Genomic DNA, 21,748 nt, shown 5'->3' on the forward strand with positions numbered 1-21,748 from the left:
TTTTTGGCATCAGAGGTGCTGCAAAGGTGAAGACCATCAAATCTGTACAAAGGGCCCCCAGGTGAATTTGAATCAAAAGGTCCAATGGTGGGTCAATGCTGCTGGGAAACAAGTCTGGGCCTGATTAATCCTGGCTGGGTCACCTTAGCAAGGGGAGACCAGAAACCCCCGATGATCTCAGGATAGAACAGCAATGTGTCCCACCACATCTATGAATGCATCTAGAAACCATCACTGCTAGACCTCAAATTCTAAAGACACAAATTTCCATTATACTGTGTTCAATAAGCCTGTCCATTTAAAGTTTGCATAAATTAGAAGAACTGATCAGCTTCTATTGCTACAATTTTTTCAAGTATTTTTTCATTAATAGCATATGTTATATTTATATTAACTGTGAATTGCCCACCGAAACTCAATGAGCAACAACAAAAAAAAAAAAAAAAAAAAAAAAAAAAAAAAAAAAAGTGCAAAGCTCATGATCAGGCAAGTGGCAAGGCAAGTTTATTTATTTAGCACCTTTCAAACACTGAAATCACTAAATCTGCTTTCTAAGATCGGGGGGGGGGGGGGGGGGGACTTTTCTTCAGGGTCAATTTGGATTTGTGTTTTCTTAAACCTTTTCCAGCTCCACGTTCAGTCTTATATCACCTACCTACCAAACCAAACAAAAACTGATATAAAACTGAACCGCCTTAAAAAGAAATGCAAATTTCTTTAAACTGATATACAATATTTTCTGGGTCCTCCTGCTCCCTTGGACACCATTTATGCCAGGAGATGCCAGACAAGCTGTCAGGCAGGCACTGCTTTGAGGTGCCAATGTGACGGGGGTACAATCTGTCAGCCCAGCCTGTGCCCCCTGCACCCTCTCGGTCAGGGTTGAGCACAGAAACCCGCTTCTCTCTGCCCACCAGAATCCTTGTGACAACGGGCCCAGACCTTATTAAGGCTCAAGGTTAGCAGGAGGTTATCTACTCCTCTGACAGCCTGTTCAAAGCCTAGAAGACAACCAAAGGGAGGGGGGAAGCACAAAGTCTTGAGTGTATAAGCAGGTGAGGAGGAGAAGGAGCTGAGGCACAGAGGATGCCTTTGATATGGTGATTGATGTATCCATGATCTCTATCGCACCACAAGAAGGTGCAGAAGGTCACTTATTTATATGTAAACCATCTGGTGGAGCAGGACTGTGCATTTGACGTTCCACACAAATCTCTGGCAATTATGAAAAGATTATAAAAATTAAATAACCCTTTTGTCTTTAGCAATGGTGCTCTCATTCAGACCTTTGTAGAGTGGAGTGAATGGGTCTAAAGGAATTAGGTCTCCTGCATTTATAGCAAAGCATCACACTTTCCAAAAGGGTGCAGCTACATTAGTTGATCTTAAGACGAAAATAATGGAAATACAGACTTTCGTCAGCAAGACTAGTGAAATCAATTTAGCTGTTAACAAACACTTCAGTTTCAGATTATTCTTTAAAGTTTTACAAACACACAATATTTAAAATATTAATTTTTTGTGTTAAATGATCATGATCAATATTAGAGCAGGATATCTCAGAAAAAAATAAATAAATAAAGAATTACAAATAACTAAGAACAAACAGCTACACAGCCAGACGAATGAACAAAGGGAGGGATGACACACACACACACCCACACACACACACAATCAGAAGTGGTCAACAGAGAGCCACACTGCTCAAATCAGTCATTGACATAGGGGATGCAGAGCTGACGACCGCCACTTCACACTGGATGTGCCAAATTAAAAAAACAAAACAAAACAAAACAAAAAGAGTCTTTAACCATCTATAATCCTCATGACTGTGATGAAAAGAGAATGGGGGAGAGAGAAAAAATAAATAAAAATGGGGAGGTGTACAAATATCAATAGAAGGAGAACAGAGTTTCCATGGTTACAAGCAGCCCACAGCTAGATGACGCGATAAGGAGACAGTGAGAAAGAGGGCAGGGCGAGTAACGTGGACAGCCAGGCCAGAGAGAAGTGAGGAACAAGAACAATAGATGGCCTGAAAGCCTGCACTGGAAGTCCCTGCTTCAGTGAGATCTCCGTGATGACATCAGGGGATGAAATACGAGATTAATCACTCACAAACTATTCAGAAACTCTCACACCAGCATCTGCTTACAAATGTTAGCAATCTAGTGTCATTAAGCAAAAGCCTACGCAAGCCTCACGTGGGTTATAATACTAGCATGCTTCATCAGACCTCTACACTTTCTTAGGCGCTACAAACGCTTGATGGTCCCAGAAGAAAAGCCTGTGATGCAGAGAAGAAAAACAGGGATGAGAGGAGGAAGAGATGCATGACCTCATCCTTCTGAGAAGAGAGGGAGTCAGGCATCCAGCTCGTCTGCCAGTGACATCACTTCCTCGCAGTTCCCACTCCACTTTTGCTTCCTTTTAGAAATGAGAAGCACGAACACAGCCTCCCCTGAAGCTAAACTAAATCAAACAAATAAAGCAGATTGTTCAATTACCCAATATTTATTGCTCTCATTTAATATTTTTATTAAAAGATTTATAACACCGCTGTCAGCATACTAACTAAATAATACTGCACAGAAAGATTGTCACTCAGGTTTTAAATGAAAAATGCTGGTCTATGAGCCCAACATTAACTTCACCATGCAGTACGCTGGACGTTAGCAGGACAGCCAAAACAATAACAAACCAACAGGAAAGAAAGCAGTTTGGGGGTATTTCCCAGCTCCTCTACAGGGAGTGCAGAATTATTAGGCAAATGAGTATTTTGTCCACATCATCCTCTTCATGCATGTTGTCTTACTCCAAGCTGTATAGGCTCGAAAGCCTACTACCAATTAAGCATATTAGGTGATGTGCATCTCTGTAATGAGAAGGGGTGTGGTCTAATGACATCAACACCCTATATCAGGTGTGCATAATTATTAGGCAACTTCCTTTCCTTTGGCAAAATGGGTCAAAAGAAGGACTTGACGGGCTCAGAAAAGTCAAAAATAGTGAGATATCTTGCAGAGGGATGCAGCAGTCTCAAAATTGCAAAGCTTCTGAAGCGTGATCATCGAACAATCAAGCGTTTCATTCAAAATAGTCAACAGGGTCGCAAGAAGCGTGTGGAAAAACCAAGGCGCAAAATAACTGCCCATGAACTGAGAAAAGTCAAGCGTGCAGCTGCCAAGATGCCACTTGCCACCAGTTTGGCCATATTTCAGAGCTGCAACATCACTGGAGTGCCCAAAAGCACAAGGTGTGCAATACTCAGAGACATGGCCAAGGTAAGAAAGGCTGAAAGACGACCACCACTGAACAAGACACACAAGCTGAAACGTCAAGACTGGGCCAAGAAATATCTCAAGACTGATTTTTCTAAGGTTTTATGGACTGATGAAATGAGAGTGAGTCTTGATGGGCCAGATGGATGGGCCCGTGGCCGGATTGGTAAAGGGCAGAGAGCTCCAGTCCGACTCAGACGCTCCACAGGTGGAGGTGGAGTACTGGTTTGGGCTGGTATCATCAAAGATGAGCTTGTGGGGCCTTTTCGGGTTGAGGATGGAGTCAAGCTCAACTCCCAGTCCTACTGCCAGTTTCTGGAAGACACCTTCTTCAAGCAGTGGTACAGGAAGAAGTCTGCATCCTTCAAGAAAAACATGATTTTCATGCAGGACAATGCTCCATCACACGCGTCCAAGTACTCCACAGTGTGGCTGGCAAGAAAGGGTATAAAAGAAGACAAACTAATGACATGGCCTCCTTGTTCACCTGATCTGAACCCCATTGAGAACCTGTGGTCCATCATCAAATGTGAGATTTACAAGGAGGGAAAACAGTACACCTCTCTGAACAGTGTCTGGGAGGCTGTGGTTGCTGCTGCACGCAATGTTGATGGTGAACAGATCAAAACACTGACAGAATCCATGGATGGCAGGCTTTTGAGTGTCCTTGCAAAGAAAGGTGGCTATATTGGTCGCTGATTTGTTTTTGTTTTGTTTTTGAATGTCAGAAATGTATATTTGTGAATGTGGAGATGTTATATTGGTTTCACTGGTAAAAATAAATAATTGAAATGGGTATATATTTGTTTTTTGTTAAGTTGCCTAATAATTATGTACAGTAATAGTCACCTGCACACACAGATATCCCCCTAAAATAGCTAAAACTAAAAACAAACTAAAAACTACTTCCAAAAACATTCAGCTTTGATATTAATGAGTTTTTTGGGTTCATTGAGAACATGGTTGTTGTTCAATAATAACATTATTCCTCAAAAATACAACTTGCCTAATAATTCTGCACTCCCTGTAGAGAAACAACTTTTCTTTGTTTGCTAGCTTTTCACTTGACTGCAAACAGTAGTCAAATTACACAACATGACTAACGTCTCCTCACTTGTTTAGCTTCACTTGAGACATTATATCAAGGTTGTTGGTAAAGTGCAATGCTGGTTGGGAAGCTTTTATTATACCCATTAGCGCTACGCATGATGTGAATGTGCAGGAAAAGGAGAAAGCAATATGACTGTAAAGTAGGGCAGGGCAATATGGCCAAAAATATTTATCACGATATATATTTTAAAATTTGCAATAACGATATAACTGATGATATAATTGACGCGAGACAAAATACTTCCACAACTTTATTAGTGCAAAAAAAACCCAAAAAAAATCCATCAATGTATTTTCACTTAAACAAGCAGCTGTTTTTTATGTGCATTAAAGCTATACACAAATTTAACAGTGGAAATGCAAATTCCTTGCTGACAGTTTAACCAAAAGGCATTTCCAGTGGACATGGGCCGACATATCCTGAGCATTACCATGTATAATATCCACAAAACTTAAAAAGAGGTTTTACACACAATACGGTAATATTATGTTGAAGCACAGTACGTATTACTCCGCGAGGCTCCTGACTATAGTAGCCGTAATGCTCCGACAATCCATCAAGCGGTGCGGGTTTGTAGCTTAGCAAAGTTCTGTTGTTAATTCTGGCTCCTGATTTTTCAGATCAGACTAATGTTCTTTAGATTATTAACTAGTTTAGTATGAAAAACTGAACGCAACACTCCATAAAGCACGTCATATATATATATATAAATGTGTGGCTATCATTTAATTTATTGACATGCCCAGTGATTACAGCAGAGCATAGAAATTAATCAGCCAACAAACACCCTCTTGTTAAGGCACAGATTAGAATACATTTAACCTACAATGCACCACACACTACACATCAGCTCCATTAGCTACAGCTGGTTGAACAGGATGTTGCCCCCCTGCTGTATAACCACAAAAAACCCTCACAAAGGAATATTTCCATTTCTGTCTACGGGCCCGTTTGCATTTCAAGACTCCTGATAAATATTTAACAGACCACAGCTCAGGTCTACACTCTGAAAAATATCTTAGCATATTCAAAATTCACTTTCCCCTGGATTTCATATTACAATGTTATGTTCTTCAAAAGACAGCACAGCTCTTTGCTATGTGCATCTCAACTAACGCTGCATCTCAACTGGACTTTTTCTGGTATTCTGACTGCTACTAAAGGTGAAAGAGGCTGTGTCAGTGGTTGGTTTGTCTGATGATGATCACTGTGCAAACAGCAAAGACATTGGTTGCATCACCACACAGCACTGCCCTGTTTTTTATGATTAGTATTTATATTAAACAATAAGGCTGCGGGCAATTAGCAACATGAATCAGAATTGCAGCAGTGGTCTAAATTTGCCTTTAATATTAAATGAGGTGATAACTTCTCAGTGAGAACTTTAACTAAATAAATAAATAACAAGATTGCATAACTTCCCAGCTAAATCTAGCTCTATGAAAATCGCTCTATTCCTCTTACTTAACTGATAAAGAAGAGCTCTGGGCTTTGGTTGGCACCTTCAGGCAATCACCACCCTTGTTTTTCCAGAAGCAAGGCTTTGTCTGTCATAGAAAGCTTTTCAGACCACCTAAGGGTTTTTGTTTTAAACCAAGTAAACACAATAAGACATCTATCTATCAACATAAAAACAACAAGCACATATATAAATATAGAGCCTATATACAACATATTAATGGCTTCAACTTTAAAGAGGATAAAAAGGTTAAACAAAGAAGAGAAAACACTCCAATCGGGTAAACTCCCCCCTCTCCAAGTCTGCAGTGAGCAAATACCAGTAACACTGACATGCAGATGCAAAGATAAACAACTTGCACATGAAGATGTATGCACATGCATGAAATGTGTTCCCAAAAGTGATTTAGTTTATCACTTTCCATGTTGCCTTTAATACTTATATTCGATTCACACCAACTTGAACACTATATTAAAGACTGTTTGGCTATACCTCATTCTGTTCTGTAAAGGTCTACTTTTTCCTTCAACACACAGACAGGGGTAACCATTTTAAAGAAAGGACCAGTGTTGGGAACACTGCTCTGCTGGGTGTGACTGTGGGGCAACAGCACAACGTATATACGTCAAGGGATCAAACGCAAGTGAAAGAACCCAAAAAAAGCCAATAAGGGCTTTGAGCTTTGTTTCATAACTACAATGAAGACAGTAGCTGAAAAAAAAAAAAAAAAAAAAAAAAAAACATGATTTAACACAACTACTACTACTAGTACTTACAATTTCTTTAAAATAATAATCCATCCTCCCCAAACCTAAAATGGTAAGGCCTCTGAAAGTCAGGGAAACCCCAGAGAAAAGCCCCCAAAGGCAGAAATACCCCTTGATAGATTTCCATCTTTGTCATCACAAAGTCTCTGAGAAGGATGATGATCACAATGCAGTCAGCGTGAGTGTGAAACAGGTAGGGGAATGGTTTTTTGTGGGGATTATCATTTAAACCATGAGAAAAATCCAAGGAGAAAAACCCCACTATACTGGAATTCATAAAAGAAGAAGGTTCTAACATCATTCTATATTTATCTATTTATTTTAAGTAAATGTCGACTTTAGACATTGACTTTCCTTTGTGCGTTTCTGTGGGTGTGTAGAAGCAGATGGCTTTTAAGATCAAAAGCAGCATGGGTGTGGAAACCAGGTGTCTATGTTAAAATAAGAAAACAAAAGCAGGGGTTTTTTTTTCTCCTCTCTATAATGGGTGTGGCATATACACATTTTCTGTCAAACAGCGATGATGGAGTTTTGTTGACTGAGCTGAAGCCAAAGTCAAACTTTCTTTAATCCAGTGAGGCTGTGCATAATTCATCCTCGGATAAACACAGAATAAAGCCAGACACGACATAGGTGACAGAGACACACATGGCACTTAGAGAGCCCTCAATTTAAATCTATGGGAGAATTCTGGTGGTAGAGGTCTTGAGCCACAAATCTGTCTTACTTAGGAATGTACCTTTGATTTGAATAATTATTATACTACTAATAAATATGATGCATTATGAAAACGCACTGAGAAAGGTCTGGCTGAAATGAAATGCAAGTAATGAGGAAACCAGGGAGGGACTATAAAGAAAATTAATGCTGACTCTTGACAGTAAAAGTCTAGGTAAACTAAACCACTGGAAACTCCAATGAGCAACCGATCGAAGTTTCAACCAACTGAAACTGTCTTAACTAGCTTAATTGATAAGAGATGATGGTCCACAAAACTGGGAGTGCTGTCATGCCAGCGCAAAAATCTGATTGACACACCCGTGCACCAAGCTGTGTTCAGCTCCCTGAGAACCAAAAGAGAGGCTGGAGAACCTCCTGCTCACTACTACCACCACCATGGAGGGGAGAGGGGAGAAAGAAAAAAAAAAAAAAAAAAAAAAAAAAATCTGTCACGCTCAACACTTATCTACTAGCAAAATACAACTTCTCTGGACCCAACTTGGGCAGAACAAATGCAATAAGTTCAATTAATGAAAAAGGAAGGACCTTTGACTTATAAGCCACAAATCTGTACAGTAACACTTAAAACTGACAAAAAGTGCAAAGGCTAACTGATTTAAGCGACACGCAATCAATCTGAACCTCTCGTTTAGCTTGCACAGCTATGTTTAAATATGCACCCTCTAAATTATTCGTAGTCATGTGATGTTGCCCATTGGTTTGCGAGGCTCCATCTGAAACACATACTGTGCATTTTGACTGTCACCAAACCAGACATGACAAGCACAGTGGTGGATATCAGAAGGTAAAAAGGTAACCTGTCGTGAACCCTATCACCTTACCTGCCTAGTAAATTAGTTGCCAAGCAGGAATGTTTCTGGAAACTAAATTACTCAACAATTAAACAACAGGATACAGATCAGACTGATTAATCAAAAAGTGACAACACACTGAAACATTGGTGACAACTAGCAAGGGCAGCAATATCAACTGGACTAGTCATGCACATCTTCAGCGGGGAATCTTTGAAAGACCTATGACATCACCTACATAACTGGCTGATGTCATTGATTGTGTTGGTACATTATGTGTTAATTACTGTGTGGTCATTCGTGATGTGTGTGAATGTTAGAAAGTGCTTACATGTAGAAAAAAAAAAGTGCTTGAATGACAGGTGAATGAAACATGTTATATGAAAAAAGGCAATGATAAGAAAAGGGAATATCGCAATAGAATATGGGTAAAACGTGCATGCGCAGTGCCTTTGTTTTCATACGCACATGGCGGAAAAAGCATGGCGGTGACAGAGAATGAGAAGGGCGAAAGCGGATCGTTAAATAAAACAGATGAACCAGAATTGGTTTGTAAAAATGGTGCAACTTCAGTGATGTTGAACTGGTTTGGTTTTCGTCCGTCAGATACACATGAAAGCACAATTTGTGGTAGTGCATGCTAGCAGGCCGTCATTATTACCGCGTTTTTTGGAAAATAAGGTGTACTTAAAATCCTTTAATTTTCTGAAAAATCGACAGTGCCCCTTATAATCCGGTGCACCTTATGTATGAATTCTGGTTGTGCTTACTGACCTCAAACCGATTTTATGTGATACACGGTGCTCAAAAATCTGTCAAAAAATGTTTTAAGCTACGAACCCGCACCGCATGATGGATTGCCGGAGGATTACAGCTACTGTAGTCAGGAGCCTCGCGAAGTAATACGTACTGTGCTTCAACATAATATTACCATATTGTGTGTGTTTAACCACCTTTTAAGTTTTGTGGATATTATACATGGTTATGCTGAGGATATGTCGGCCCATTTCCACTGGAAATACCTTTTGGTTAAACTGTCAGCAAGGAATTTGCATTTCCACTGTTAAAATTTTGTATAGCTTTAATCCACATAAAAAACAGCTGCTTGTTTAAGTTAAAAACACACTGATGGGGTTCTTTTGCACTAATAAAGTTGTGGAGTTGTAAAGTATTTTGTCTTGTGTCAATTATATCATCAGTTATATAGTTATCGGAAATTTTAAAATATATATCGTGATAAATATTTTTGGCTATGCATAAGTAGAATGGAAAATCGTTGTATAAGAACCAGTCCATTTACCACAGTCTACAAAATAAAGAGCATGTTTTATCAAAAAGTTTTACTCTCAAATGAGCCATTTTTAAAAATCACTACAACAGCGGATCATTTTAAAAGCTTTCCATAATCTAACAAAGGAATGTGCTTTCATAATTCCTTGTCTTTATTACAGAAAAGCAGCAGACTTGCTGCTGAACATTTACATTATATCCAAACTACTATATATTTTTTTCATCCGTGGTTCAGCTTTTCAAAGTGAAGCCAAAACACAAGCAGGAGTCATTGGATAACTGAGTTTATTTGAATGAGTGTGAACACTGGGACTTAGAGGACTAGTATCTTGACAGGTAAACATGATCCAAGTCCTGTTAATGATCAAACTGAGCCACGGTGAACTCTTTATACCACAGTTCTGACTGCCTGTGGCAGTTATCTCCATATCTTTGAATTTCATCTGTTATGTCACCACATTTATAGACAAGGGCATGGTGGAAAAAGAACAAAATATAAAAATCACATGCACCATCTTGTTGCCCAAGACATGGAGTTGGTTATTTTTTTTTGATAAAGAAAAGAGTTCAAAAGCAAAGGCCCATTTGCACATAAGTGCCTCCGAGGTCTTTCAGGGGAGCAGATAGTTTGCGTTCTGTATCTATTTTTGCTACACGCTGCTGGGGATAAGTCTCCTGACCCTGGAAAGGAACACAAACGGGCTTTTCAGTGGCAGCAAAAAAAAAAAAAAAAAAAGACAAAGAAAATAAGTTGTGAAGATGCTGCGCAATCACGGCATCTGACTATGGTGCTGACAAAGATTATTCCTCTTAAAAAAAAAAAGAGGAATAATGTGCAAAAATATTTCTTCCAAAAACAGACTGTAAAGCTGCGCTTTTACTGCCCCCCAGTCGATTGGTTACTTTTAACAGTTCAACCGTGAAAAAGAGGGAAGAAGATGCTTGAATGCTATGGGAACTAAATTTATTGGGTTGGTGCCTAATGCTAAACAGGGCTGTGGCAAAGAAAGGAGGGGGCCCAATGAAAAATTAGTGTGAAGAGCAGACAATCAGCCGGTCACTGTTCCCATTACCGCCTTGTTTGGATTCAAAACGGGCCATTTGGTTTCCAAGCAGGCTTCGCAAAAAGAGAAAGTCAGCTGGGAAATGACATCTTAAGGGCACTGCATGAGAGCACTATCTGAGCCAAGCAACATCACTAACAAATGTGATTCGTTGATGCTTGAATGCGACTCAGGGGGTCCCTCAACAGTTTCCTGTATACCACTGGGGGTAGAAACTTGTGCAACAGAAAGGGGAAAAAAAAGAAAAAAAAGAAAGAGGGATTTTTGTTTTGTTTTGGTGGTGGTGGGGGGGGGGGGGGGGTCCTGCCAGCTTAATTTGAATAGCAAATAGCACCAAAGATTAGCATTCCAATGGAGCTCTCCATACCAACAGACCCCTCCCACAGCACTAATCACAGAGAAAGACTCAGGAATGCTGAGAGCCTTGTCACATGCAGTGAGGCATTTTTCAATGACAGTGCAAGATGGCGGTTAGAAAAGAAGAAAAAACAAAACAAAAAAAACCAAACATAAACAAAACAAACACCCAAAACAAACCAGGCCATCAACAAGGTCTTCACCTCATTGAAAGACAAAGGAAAATCTATCATGTGGCTCTAACATAGTAATTCCATCACTAAAGATGTAACTTGGAAGCTAGAGCTAGCCTGCCAAAGGGTCCAGTTTGGCCTAGTGTTTCTGGTAGGCCCTACAATTTATGATTTTTATAAAATCTTGGTTATGGATGAGGGGAAATTTTCAGAATGTGCCCATTTACTCTTTAAGAGAAAAATATTGAGTGGATGGTGTTCTATCATAGGGCTGTTTGATATAACGATATATATCGGATGACGATATAAAAACGTCTATCGTTTCATTTTACGCTATCGTTTGTTTGGTGGTGTCGCAAAATAAACAGTTTACGGCAATATTTTTTCATCGTTTTGATGGTCACTGTGGTGGCTATATTAATTTCTTAAAGTTCTCTCTTTCTCTTATATTTAATATAACCACACTACGGACGGAGAAGTGCCTGTTTTTATGCATTGTCGTTAGCAACAACCACGGTAAAACCATCGCGTGTCCGCTTGTTTATTTTCCACATAAACCTTTCACAATAAAGCTCAAGATCCTGTTGAGACTTTTCAAAATAAACTGAATCACATGAAAGAGTATGCAGAGTATTTATGGATGAGAAGCAAAAAAGAGCTGCCAGGTGCTAAAAAATAAACCTTAGACTCAAACATTAGAACAGGCTTTTCCCCGCAGCACGACGTGTAATAAATACTCAAAGAAAATGGCGGCCGTTACAACTTATGTCTAAAAATGTATAGTTTCATGTATCTGTTAAAACACTCGACTCCAGGTACAGGTCAGGTTACATTTTTGTGATTTATATCGTTATCGGGACAATAGATGTCTTATATCGGGATATGAGATTTTGGTCATGTCGCACAGCCCTATTCTATCATATATTATTTTACAATGGGTTTTATCACCTGGCGCAATAAAGGAAGTTAGACACTCCTGACTTGCACAGATATGGATATTTTTTCCACAACTAAAGCTCAGGAAGATGATCTCAACGCCTGCTCATGACCTTCCATCTCACACTGAGATGCCTTAACATTTTATCCCTGCCTGAGGTGCTAATTACCAAGCCCAGAGTGCAGCTCCTCTCACTCTTCCCATCTCCCTATATTCTACTCAGCACATGAGCAGACATGTCTTTGTCTGTGTGCCACATCGCTGCCAATGATGCTATGTTGGGTGCATGATTTCTCTGTGGAATCACTACTCACAGCGAGCAGAACGCAAATATACAAACTCTTTGGATCTCCGTGTATGTACTGTGGGCCAAAGGTGGCAGTCTAAGCTTTTCTAAGGTCACATCGGGCAAGGGTAGGCAGCAGAGGTGGTCGATCAATAAATTTGTGCTTCAGGCCTCAGGGGAGCTTAGAAACCTTTAACCATTTATTGATTAATCTTGACAGGTTACCGAGGGGAGAAACATTTACTAAATTTAACCATTTAAACTGAATCCTGTAGTCAATACACATCCTTCCCTGGAAGTAAACAGTCTACAACCACAACAAAGGACATTTGTCTCAGGCTTTTTTGTTTTTTAACTATTTTAAAAATATCAGTGTCTTTTGCTTTGGGACAGGTGAAAGAATGAAGCTCAAATGTAGCCAGCTCACACCAACACCATTTGTCGGGGTATTTGGCATTATAACTTGCACTCATGTGATTAGGTATCAGAATAACGAGCTGCCATAACCCCTTTGCTAAATGCAATCACTGCACAGAAATATGAGCAGGTTGTGGTCGTACTGGGCAGCTGTTCAAGAGCGCAGACTACAAAGCAATTTCAGCATACCCAGGATATCTTTTTCTTATCTGGCTTCTGCATGAGCTTGTTAGGTCTGCAGCGCAAGTTACCAATGGAAATGGTAACCTGCCCTGAAAATCCTAAGCACCACATCCTGCTCTGTAGTAAGAGCCACATGAGTATGAAACGCGTCTGATCACATGATGGCAACAAACAAACCATAGCGCGGAAATCCGTAAGTTTCAAATCTGAAAGCTGTTCTGGAAACTTACAGTTCATCTCTCTGACGTTGTGACAGCACCATCGTGACGGGACAGTGTGGGCGGAGCCGGATTTTATTTATTAAAAAAAAAAAAAAAAAAAGAAAGAACAAAAAGAAGAAGGTGATTCCTGTGCAGCCGCTGCGCTCTCCTCGGTCAGGAGATGAGCTGTGCTGATCCAAGCAACACAGATTAGGTCAGGTGGTGTACTCCAATGACAGGTTAGTTTTGCCCAGACTAAGACTCAGATTAAGAGAAGAGGGTCGCAGGAATCTGCCCCCCGAAAGCTGGCTGACTCCGGGGAGAAGAAATGGAGAGCCTGCAGACCAGTCACCAGCTGAGTGTATGCTGCATCTGCAGGGGAGAGAAAAAGAGAAAGTCAACATTAGGTATGCATGACAGATAACATGTAGAGTGTGCTGCACCAGTTTAGCAAAGACACTGTCAGCGATGATGGAAAAAACTGAACAATAAAGCAAAAAAATCATTCCATAAACTGCTCATTCATTCAATTTTTTTTATTTGTTTACTTTTAAATATTTTCATCCACTTCTGTTATCTGTCTGCACAATCTGTCATGACACAACTCTTGTCTGCTCTTGAAGCAAATGCCTCTCCGTTCACATACAAGAGCTGACCCACATTCTCCTCCCAGGTTGCCAACAGAAAAGAAAAACAGGACATGGCAGAGCGAGTATGAGTAACGGCTGTGCTCAAACTCCCCTGTCCCCATCATCTCGTTATGATATCACCTCAGGAGCTGACTTGGCTGATGGCATGCTTTAAAAAAATATATATATATATATCCATCAGTGGTAGTGGGAAAATAAATTTATTGTCAGGGTTAGAGTATTTATTTGAGGAATAATAAATGTCAATGAAATGTTAAGAATGTCACGATGAAGACTATTTCTATACTGCATCATTGTCTTGAAAAAGCACTTTAACAAACCAGGTACCCAACAGAGTAAGCCTCTTAATCTACTGGGACTAGCCTCAGTAAATCTCTGCCAGAGCACTAAACAAAAGGTACAAACTAAGCCAAATTACTTCAACACCTGCAAAAAGCTGACAAAATTACAGCAAGGCAGACTTCCAGACAAAGGAAACAATGTAAAGTAGACATGAGATTTGCTGCCTGGGAAACAGGCAGTAAAAGAAACCGTTATTTGGCTACAGAAGTGATGAGGAATAGAAACACCCCAGGAAGCTACAATGAAGAAAAAAAAAAAAAAAAAAAAAATCACATTGCTGATTTTAGATGCAGGAGCTGCATTACCACAAGGAAAAGAGTCCTCCTATGCACTGTGTTTCTGTTTGCAGAAAAAAGGAGAAAACCTAAATAATTCTGGTTGGTCAGATGTAGGACTGACCAACCTGTTAAAGTACTACTTTGTATTGCTTGCTTATTCATTTATTCATATTCATATGTTGTAAAGAAACTGATTAACAGTACACAGCCTAACGTGACCAGCAGCTAACCTCTGGACCTTGATGTCACCACCTGACAGCAGTCCAAATGTCTACTTACCCCTGACTGTGTGTGCCTTACGGCGTGCTGGCTGCTGCCCAAAAACACTATCAGAGTGAAGCAAAAATATTCTAACGAGCAGGCACTGAAGCTAAAAATGTCTCCCTCACTCCCTCCATATACATATATGTATGTATGTGTGTGTGTATATATATATATATATATATATATATATATATATATATATATATATATATAAAAAAAACACGCTACCACACAAAAAAGGCACCAAATGCATCAACCTTCACAACTTCCATTGTGTATGAAAATCAGGTCATCTGCCACATATTGATACGTCTCTCTGCATTGCTGGCAGGTCTCATCGCTGTGTGTATCCATTAACGTGTAGGACTCCCTTCTCTGAAAAACTCATTTGCGGCTTCAGCATCGAGCAAAAATGTTTGCACAATAGCACAATCAGGCTAATTGGCTCAGCACAAAATGTTGTGCCTCAATGGAAAGGGAGGGGTATGAGCCGCAACCAGGGGTGCATCTATAAATCTGCTCAAAGGCAGTCAATAATGGTAATGCGTCTTCCTCCCAGTGATTGTCTTGTCTTTGTGCAGGACCAGGAACTGTACAACGACAGAGCCCTTTACATTAACGATGCTGACTGGGAGATGTGTTCAATTTGCTTACGAGTCCCAACAGATTATCTGATGTTAGGAGACCAATTCATACATACTAAATGAACACTGTGCTGTACATACTCTCCATCTTTTGTGGTTAAGAATGCAACAACAGCAGTCAAATGTAATGAATCTTCCCAATCAGGGTTTTTACTCATTAATAAAAATAAATAAATAAAATATTGTGGGCCCTCCAGTTATTCTAGCCAGCTACATTCATTAGCTCAGACACACAAATTGGTACTAAAATAATGGACTAAAACAAAATACTAAAATTCACTCACCATAAGTAAAATGCACTTCCAGAACAGTCTGCATCACACCTCAGACCATAAAATTACTCAGATAATCCATTAAAATGCTCCAAAAGTCTCCTAAATAACTACCTTGGTAGATGAGTTACAGTAAAAATTACCCCACTCAGAGTTATCAAGGGTAAACTGTCAACAGAGGACAAACTCATTTTTGAACCAGGCTGCAAAAATGCTTTTTAAAGCTGTTAAGTTGGGTGTTTTAACATGTGAGTGTGCTTAACTCTCTTCTGGAGGCAGCTTCAAGTGGCCATTAGAAGCACTGCAGTTTATTGCACTTTTGCTTCCGCTTCATTTTTTAGCTCCAGAGTTTGCCTCTTGGCTATTACCTCTGAGACCTCTCAGACTAGAGTTGGATGTCTAGAGACTTTTACGTGGTCTTGGTCTTGTCTTGGTCTCGAAAGACTTTGGTCTTGGATCCCTCAGTCTTGTCTTGCTTTCTCGGTCTTGCTGTCTCAGATCGACATAGTGGTCGGGAGATTTGGAGTCAACAGTATCCATGATATACAACGTAATGTTCGATAATGTGTCATGCGCAAAAGCATCAGCTCTAAGAGCCGTGCTTAGAGAGTGATTTGTAGTGAATCAGAAGAGTCAACTCCCATTGAGCGAAAGCCGGCTCCTCACTTAATTTCCTTTTGCTGCTCAGCTCTCACACAGTGGCTCAGCTATGCTTCAATCCCTCCATATTGCGGCCAATCACATGCGAGGATATAGGATAATATCATTATGTGAAAAACAGAGGGTGAGAGACGCGACAGTCAAGTGGAGCGCGCGTCTGTCCTCTCAGTTATTGAGTGACAGTAGACAGCGGTGAGGAGGGCTGTGCGAGTGCATCGCAAAAACACATAAATATGCCTGACACCCGTAAACGAAGCAGCATCTGGCTGCAGTTTAAAGACTTTTTTGTCTCGGTCTTGGTCTCGTCTCGATTTTGTCTTGACTCGGTCTGTCTTGGTCTCAATACCCTCTGGTCTTGGTATTGTCTTGGTCTTGGTTTAGGCGGTCTTGACTACAAATCTATCTCAGACAAACATTTGCGCACAAGCTGCATTTAAGCAGTTAACCCAAGGCTGGTCTCTACACACTTTAAAAAAAAAAATTTAAAAGTGGGCCACCTGACTGATAATTTGAATCCAAACAATTAAAATGTGCAACAACTGTTTAAAAATACCTGAGGAAAAATGTCAACAAAAAAAAAAAAGAAAAGAAAAAGACTCAAAGAAAACAACGTAGACGACAAATCCCCAAACTAATTAGATATCTAGTCCTGACACGTCACCATAACACTATGACTTAACCTTATGCCGCCAGCCAAATATTACAGACGAGGTATGCACAAAATTTTTGACTACCCATCCCATGGTGTCTGAACAAAGGAATAAGCTGCTATGGCGTGCAGAGAAGAGAAACAAAAATACCACAGTCTAAAGTCACATGTGAAATAGTGTTCTAGTAACTTGTCACAAAATATTGCAGCAATGCTGGCAATGCTGACAAAGCTGACGGTCGCGAACCCACTGCTACATTGGATTCACAGCTCTCTGGTTGTGACGTTATGTCGTCGTAGTCATCATCCCCCCGCCCCCTTAAATGTATTCTTTTAAAAAAAAAAAAAAAAAAAAAAAAAAAAAAAAAAAAAAAGAGAGAGAAACAAAAGAGGAGAAACAAAAATACCACAGCATTTTTTTTCTTTTTTTTTTTAAAGGCAAACATCTCAAACAGCTGGAATGTGGAGCACCTTCATTTACTCTTAGACTCCACCTCACATGCCCTGGGAGAAACATCACAGACTGCATTTTTCACATAACAACAAAAAGAACTATTATGAATCATGTGAAATAATGAAGTGTTAAAATACAGCAGAAACAGTCAAGTTTGGCTGGAGAAGGCTGGCAAAGCTTGATCATACAAGAGCACAGACCAAACATAAAAAAATCCAGGTCAACACCTGGGGGACAAAAGTCACTGAATTACAGAAGGGGAATGGCTACCAGGCTAAACTACTTTACCGAAGAGGAGGTACACCTATGCATAAGAGTCTTTTGAACAGGTCTGTGATTTTAGATCTCATAACCATGCAAACAGAATCAAAAACGACGCTGTCATATGACCTGAACACTTACACACTGACACATTTAGCTACTGAAGCAGATATAATATGATGTTTTCAAGACTTGGGTTTCAACAGAGCAATAAACATAATATATTTAACAGCTAATGTGCACATATTAGAGGCTTATCACACAGGCAGTAATTTAGATGTCGACACACTTTGGCTAATTTAACATACAAAGTGATAAAATTAGGAAATACGCTGTGGAGATGACTGCTTCCTGACAAGACTAAATAGAGGTTTTTCAAAATCAGATAACTAAAGAAATCTCAAGCTTGATGACACACAATGGAAATATCCTCTCCACTCTAATAACACTCAAATGCTAAGTTTCTGTGAATGGCTGTTCTTGATAAATCACTCAGGGAGAGACCATCTAAAGACCTTTACCACTAACTGATATTGCAACTGGGGGAACATCTGGCTCGGCTCCCAACGTGCAGCCGCTACAACCCACGAGGTGCTTGGTTGCTTAGTTAACTGGGTTGGTAGCAGTCACTTAAACCTATTAAATTATATGGGTAGTAAGATAGCATAGTTCTCCTGAGATTAATAGAGGAGATTTCATTAGGAGAAGCATGATCTCTACAGGTGGCTTCAAATGCGTGACTACAAAAATATTTAAGTAGTGCACAAGACAGAAAAAAAACCTACTCCTTGCTCTCAAACAGCTGTTTTATCTTCTGGAAGAGCACACACACACCCAAACATCCACATCCACAGAATGGGATAGACACTGAACAGAGAGGAAGCTGTAAAGGACAACAGATCAATGTTACGCCAATAAGACGCTTGACATGCAGGCGAGAGCAACACCATTGAGGCAGGTTAGCCTGCTACATTTATACAACAGCAAAGAGGTTTGTTATAAACCATGTATGAATCCCTCCAGGCAATTCACCTCACACCAACAAGCTACTGGCTGAAATTATTAAGACTATAAATATAGAGCAGAGATTAATTCTGCAAGCAACTATGGTGGCTATCACACAAATGGTGGATTGCTATCAAAGCATCAGCCTCTACAACTTATTTACAGTCTCACTACAACATAAATACTTTCTGTAAAGTATAGCAGAATATCTGGCAACGTGTGAAAACAGTCATTTGTAGGATGACTGGCAGTTGTTGTTGGCAGATCGGTTAATAACCAGTCAGCTTAGCAGTGGGCAAGCTGTCTGGGAGGTGAACCTCTGTGCTACTGTAAGCCATCCACTATAGCAAAGGCAAACAGCCTCTCTCTCTGTCTCTCCCTCCCCCAATACTCTCTGCTGACAGAAGAAAAAAAAAAAAGGGGGGGGGGGGGGGCACATTTTGCTCCTTTCTCGCAAAAATCTTCACATTTTCCACAACTATTAGATGACAACCCCATAACATCAGTGACTCTTTGCAGTTTTGCTGATGGACTAAAAGCAATTTCTAAAGCTTCCCATTGCAGTGAAACACAATTGGTGCTGCTGTGTTTCCAGTGCTGGCAGTACTGAATGGGGCCTGGCTACAGAGATGTACTTATTCAAATCAACTGCTGATAAAAACTCAGCACAGACGAGAAGAAAAAAAAAAGCACTGTCAAGTAAAAATCAGCTCAGCACACAGTATATTTTATACAAATACAAAGCTGCTGTTCTTAAACTAAAAGTTGAACTTTGAACTATTTTGACATCATGGACAGTCTGTATAGCTACATTTTCTGACATTGAAAGAAAACTGCATAAATTATTACTAAACTTCGTGTGGACTGTGCAGATTTAGAAACGGATCAAGCAAATAGCAGGCCAACTTTCACCCACAACAAGACCAAAGCAATTTGCAGCATTTGGCATCAGTGTTTAAGAGATAAGTGTGTGCATATCATAATAGTATTACAAGTGACAGGTCCCAACAACCGCTACTGTCAAAAACTGCATTGCTCCTCAAAATGGCTGCAATTGAGAGTCCTTTTAAGTCTGTCACAACCTACAACACAATCGCAAACACCTGCATGGAGTGTAAGACGTGTTGAATGCCGTTTTCTAAAATAAATATCAACATCCCACAGGATCAGGACAGGACACTTACCAGGCGTGGCTGATCCTAGCTCAAATTAATGGTTTATCCGATCTGAAAACAAGGTTCGCGCAAAGTAGCGACAACGTACTCTCCCCCATGAGACTGCCAGAGCAAAGACTAGCATTCATCCCCGTTTTCACTAGACTCTGAATTCATACAACGAGACACAGAAAACACGGCAGCGAGGCACACATGCAAACACGTCGCCTCCTCCTGCGTGCTCCACCCTGATTTTCAAACACCGTGCCAACAACACACGGCGTGAAGCAGCCCACGAGTGTGACAGCAATGATGGGAGCTGCCTCAGCCGAGCATCCATCAAGCAGTGTGACAGCGACCAGAGAGGGGAGAAACGCACCCGGTGACAGGTCACGGGAGCATCTGGGCTGACTGATGTCGAAACACAATAATATCTGCACAATAAACCACACGACGCCTGAACGTCACTCACAACCGCTTCCAAATGCTAACGCCGGGGTTGCACCGCCGGTTAACGACAACAGAACCACACGGTGCGGGCGGTCAGGTGTTTAAACGAGACACAGGCCTAACATTTCCAAGGATAACCCTCTACTTGGAAATGCATTCAAGCATGCTGCAGAGGTTAAGAGACTAGGTTGACAGGCACAGTTACTGCACTTCTAACTACGCTAATTACTTATTACTAACTTAAGGTGGACGCCAAAAGCAGCACAATTGGCACTGATATACCTTATCACTGAAACCTTCTCCAAACTTACTCTATTTCGGCTTACCTGACCACAACGCCAGTCGTTATCGTTATCTTATTCCAGGTTATCTTCAGCTAAAGTTAATGTTAGCCAAGTTAGCTCCAGAAAGTTAGCTCGCTCATTTAACTTCAATCAAAACCGCACTTTGTATTCCAGCTCAAGTATCTACATTTAACCAAAACAGCAAATAATAACGGCTTAAATGACAGCCAGTGTTCAAGTGCTGTTTGTCGGCACACAAGGACAAACTCCCACTGACAGGGTACCTGCTGCTCCAGTCCAGAGCGGCCTATCCGCCATTTTGAGGCACAGAAAGGAGGTGCACGGACTGCAGCCACATCGTCATTTTCCCCACCTAACGACGGATTCTTTCGACCGTCGCCGGCTTCATAAATGAAAACTGCTCGGACTTACCCTATTGTTACTGGCCGTGAGTATCCTCAGACGTCTCCGACGGCAACACGACCCAGCAGGGCGTGAAATTTCCGCTCCCAAAACCTGGTCTTATGATGTGGAGGTAAACTGTGGCCGTCTTGTCTCCTGTCGGCTCCGCTCGCTTGTTTTTTTTCGTACACTACCGCATTCGACTTCGGCCGGGTACGCGCGTGGAATTCGCGTTCACGCCATCGCAGGAGCGCGCGCGCCCTTGGTCGTTATTTTATTTGCCTGTTAACTCTTAGATTGCGGCTTCTCATTAGTATGTTTTAAATAGAGGAAATTGTCCTAAATGTCATGAGTGATTTAGAGACTTACTAAACTTACAGAAGGGCACTTTTTTATTTAGTGCTTTAATTATTTTTTGTACTTTACACGCCAATTCTGGGACATTTCTCAGGTAAATTCCTTTTTTATTACCCCCCCCCCCCCCCATCTTAGTAAGCTTTATAAATAATCTTTTTACTTATAAAACTTGCTGAGTATGAAAATATGTACCATGTTTAAAACCTTTACTTTGACTGACAGCAGCTGCTGAAATTTAATTTTTTTTCTTTTTGGTGTTGTTACTAGTTCCTCTTTTGTACCAGCTGAGACAGATGTCTGTCAGTTATTTACAAATAGACCGATACCGATCAAGAGCTGATACTGATGTTCCTCAGATACACAGTCAAGAAAGGGTTTTTCCCCACAGGACCATACATGCAGTTCTGTCAAAGCTAAGTATTGAGTATTCCTTTCATATGAACGGGAGTAAGTAGTAGCCACTGCCAGATGCTGCTAATCAAATGCACTTGATTAACTGAGCATCTCTATAAAGGCATAAGTATTGGTAGTGTTTTAACACAATGCCAAAATCTTCTCAGTAGTG

The 21,748-nt window shown here is 40.5% G+C and overlaps 1 protein-coding gene across 3 annotated transcripts in view; it reads right to left on the minus strand.

Annotated features, from left to right (window-relative positions):
* Window positions 1-21,081, minus strand: part of LOC120719655 (lissencephaly-1 homolog) — a 39,926-nt gene extending 18,845 nt beyond the window's left edge. The window contains exons 1-2 of one of the 3 annotated variants that reach the window (XM_040009052.1): window positions 20,857-21,081; window positions 13,088-13,429 (exon numbers count right to left, since the gene is read on the minus strand). In XM_040009052.1, coding sequence (XP_039864986.1) covers window positions 13,088-13,119 — 32 coding nt within the window. In that variant the 5' untranslated portion in view covers window positions 13,120-13,429; window positions 20,857-21,081. The other 2 variants (XM_040009055.1, XM_040009054.1) reach the window with 2 other exon arrangements.
* Between the last annotated feature and the right edge of the window lie 667 nt (window positions 21,082-21,748).

This window comes from Simochromis diagramma, unplaced genomic scaffold (genome assembly GCF_900408965.1).
Source record: "Simochromis diagramma unplaced genomic scaffold, fSimDia1.1 OVJJ01000344.1, whole genome shotgun sequence".
In the NCBI taxonomy this organism is placed as follows: Eukaryota; Metazoa; Chordata; class Actinopteri; order Cichliformes; family Cichlidae; genus Simochromis; species Simochromis diagramma.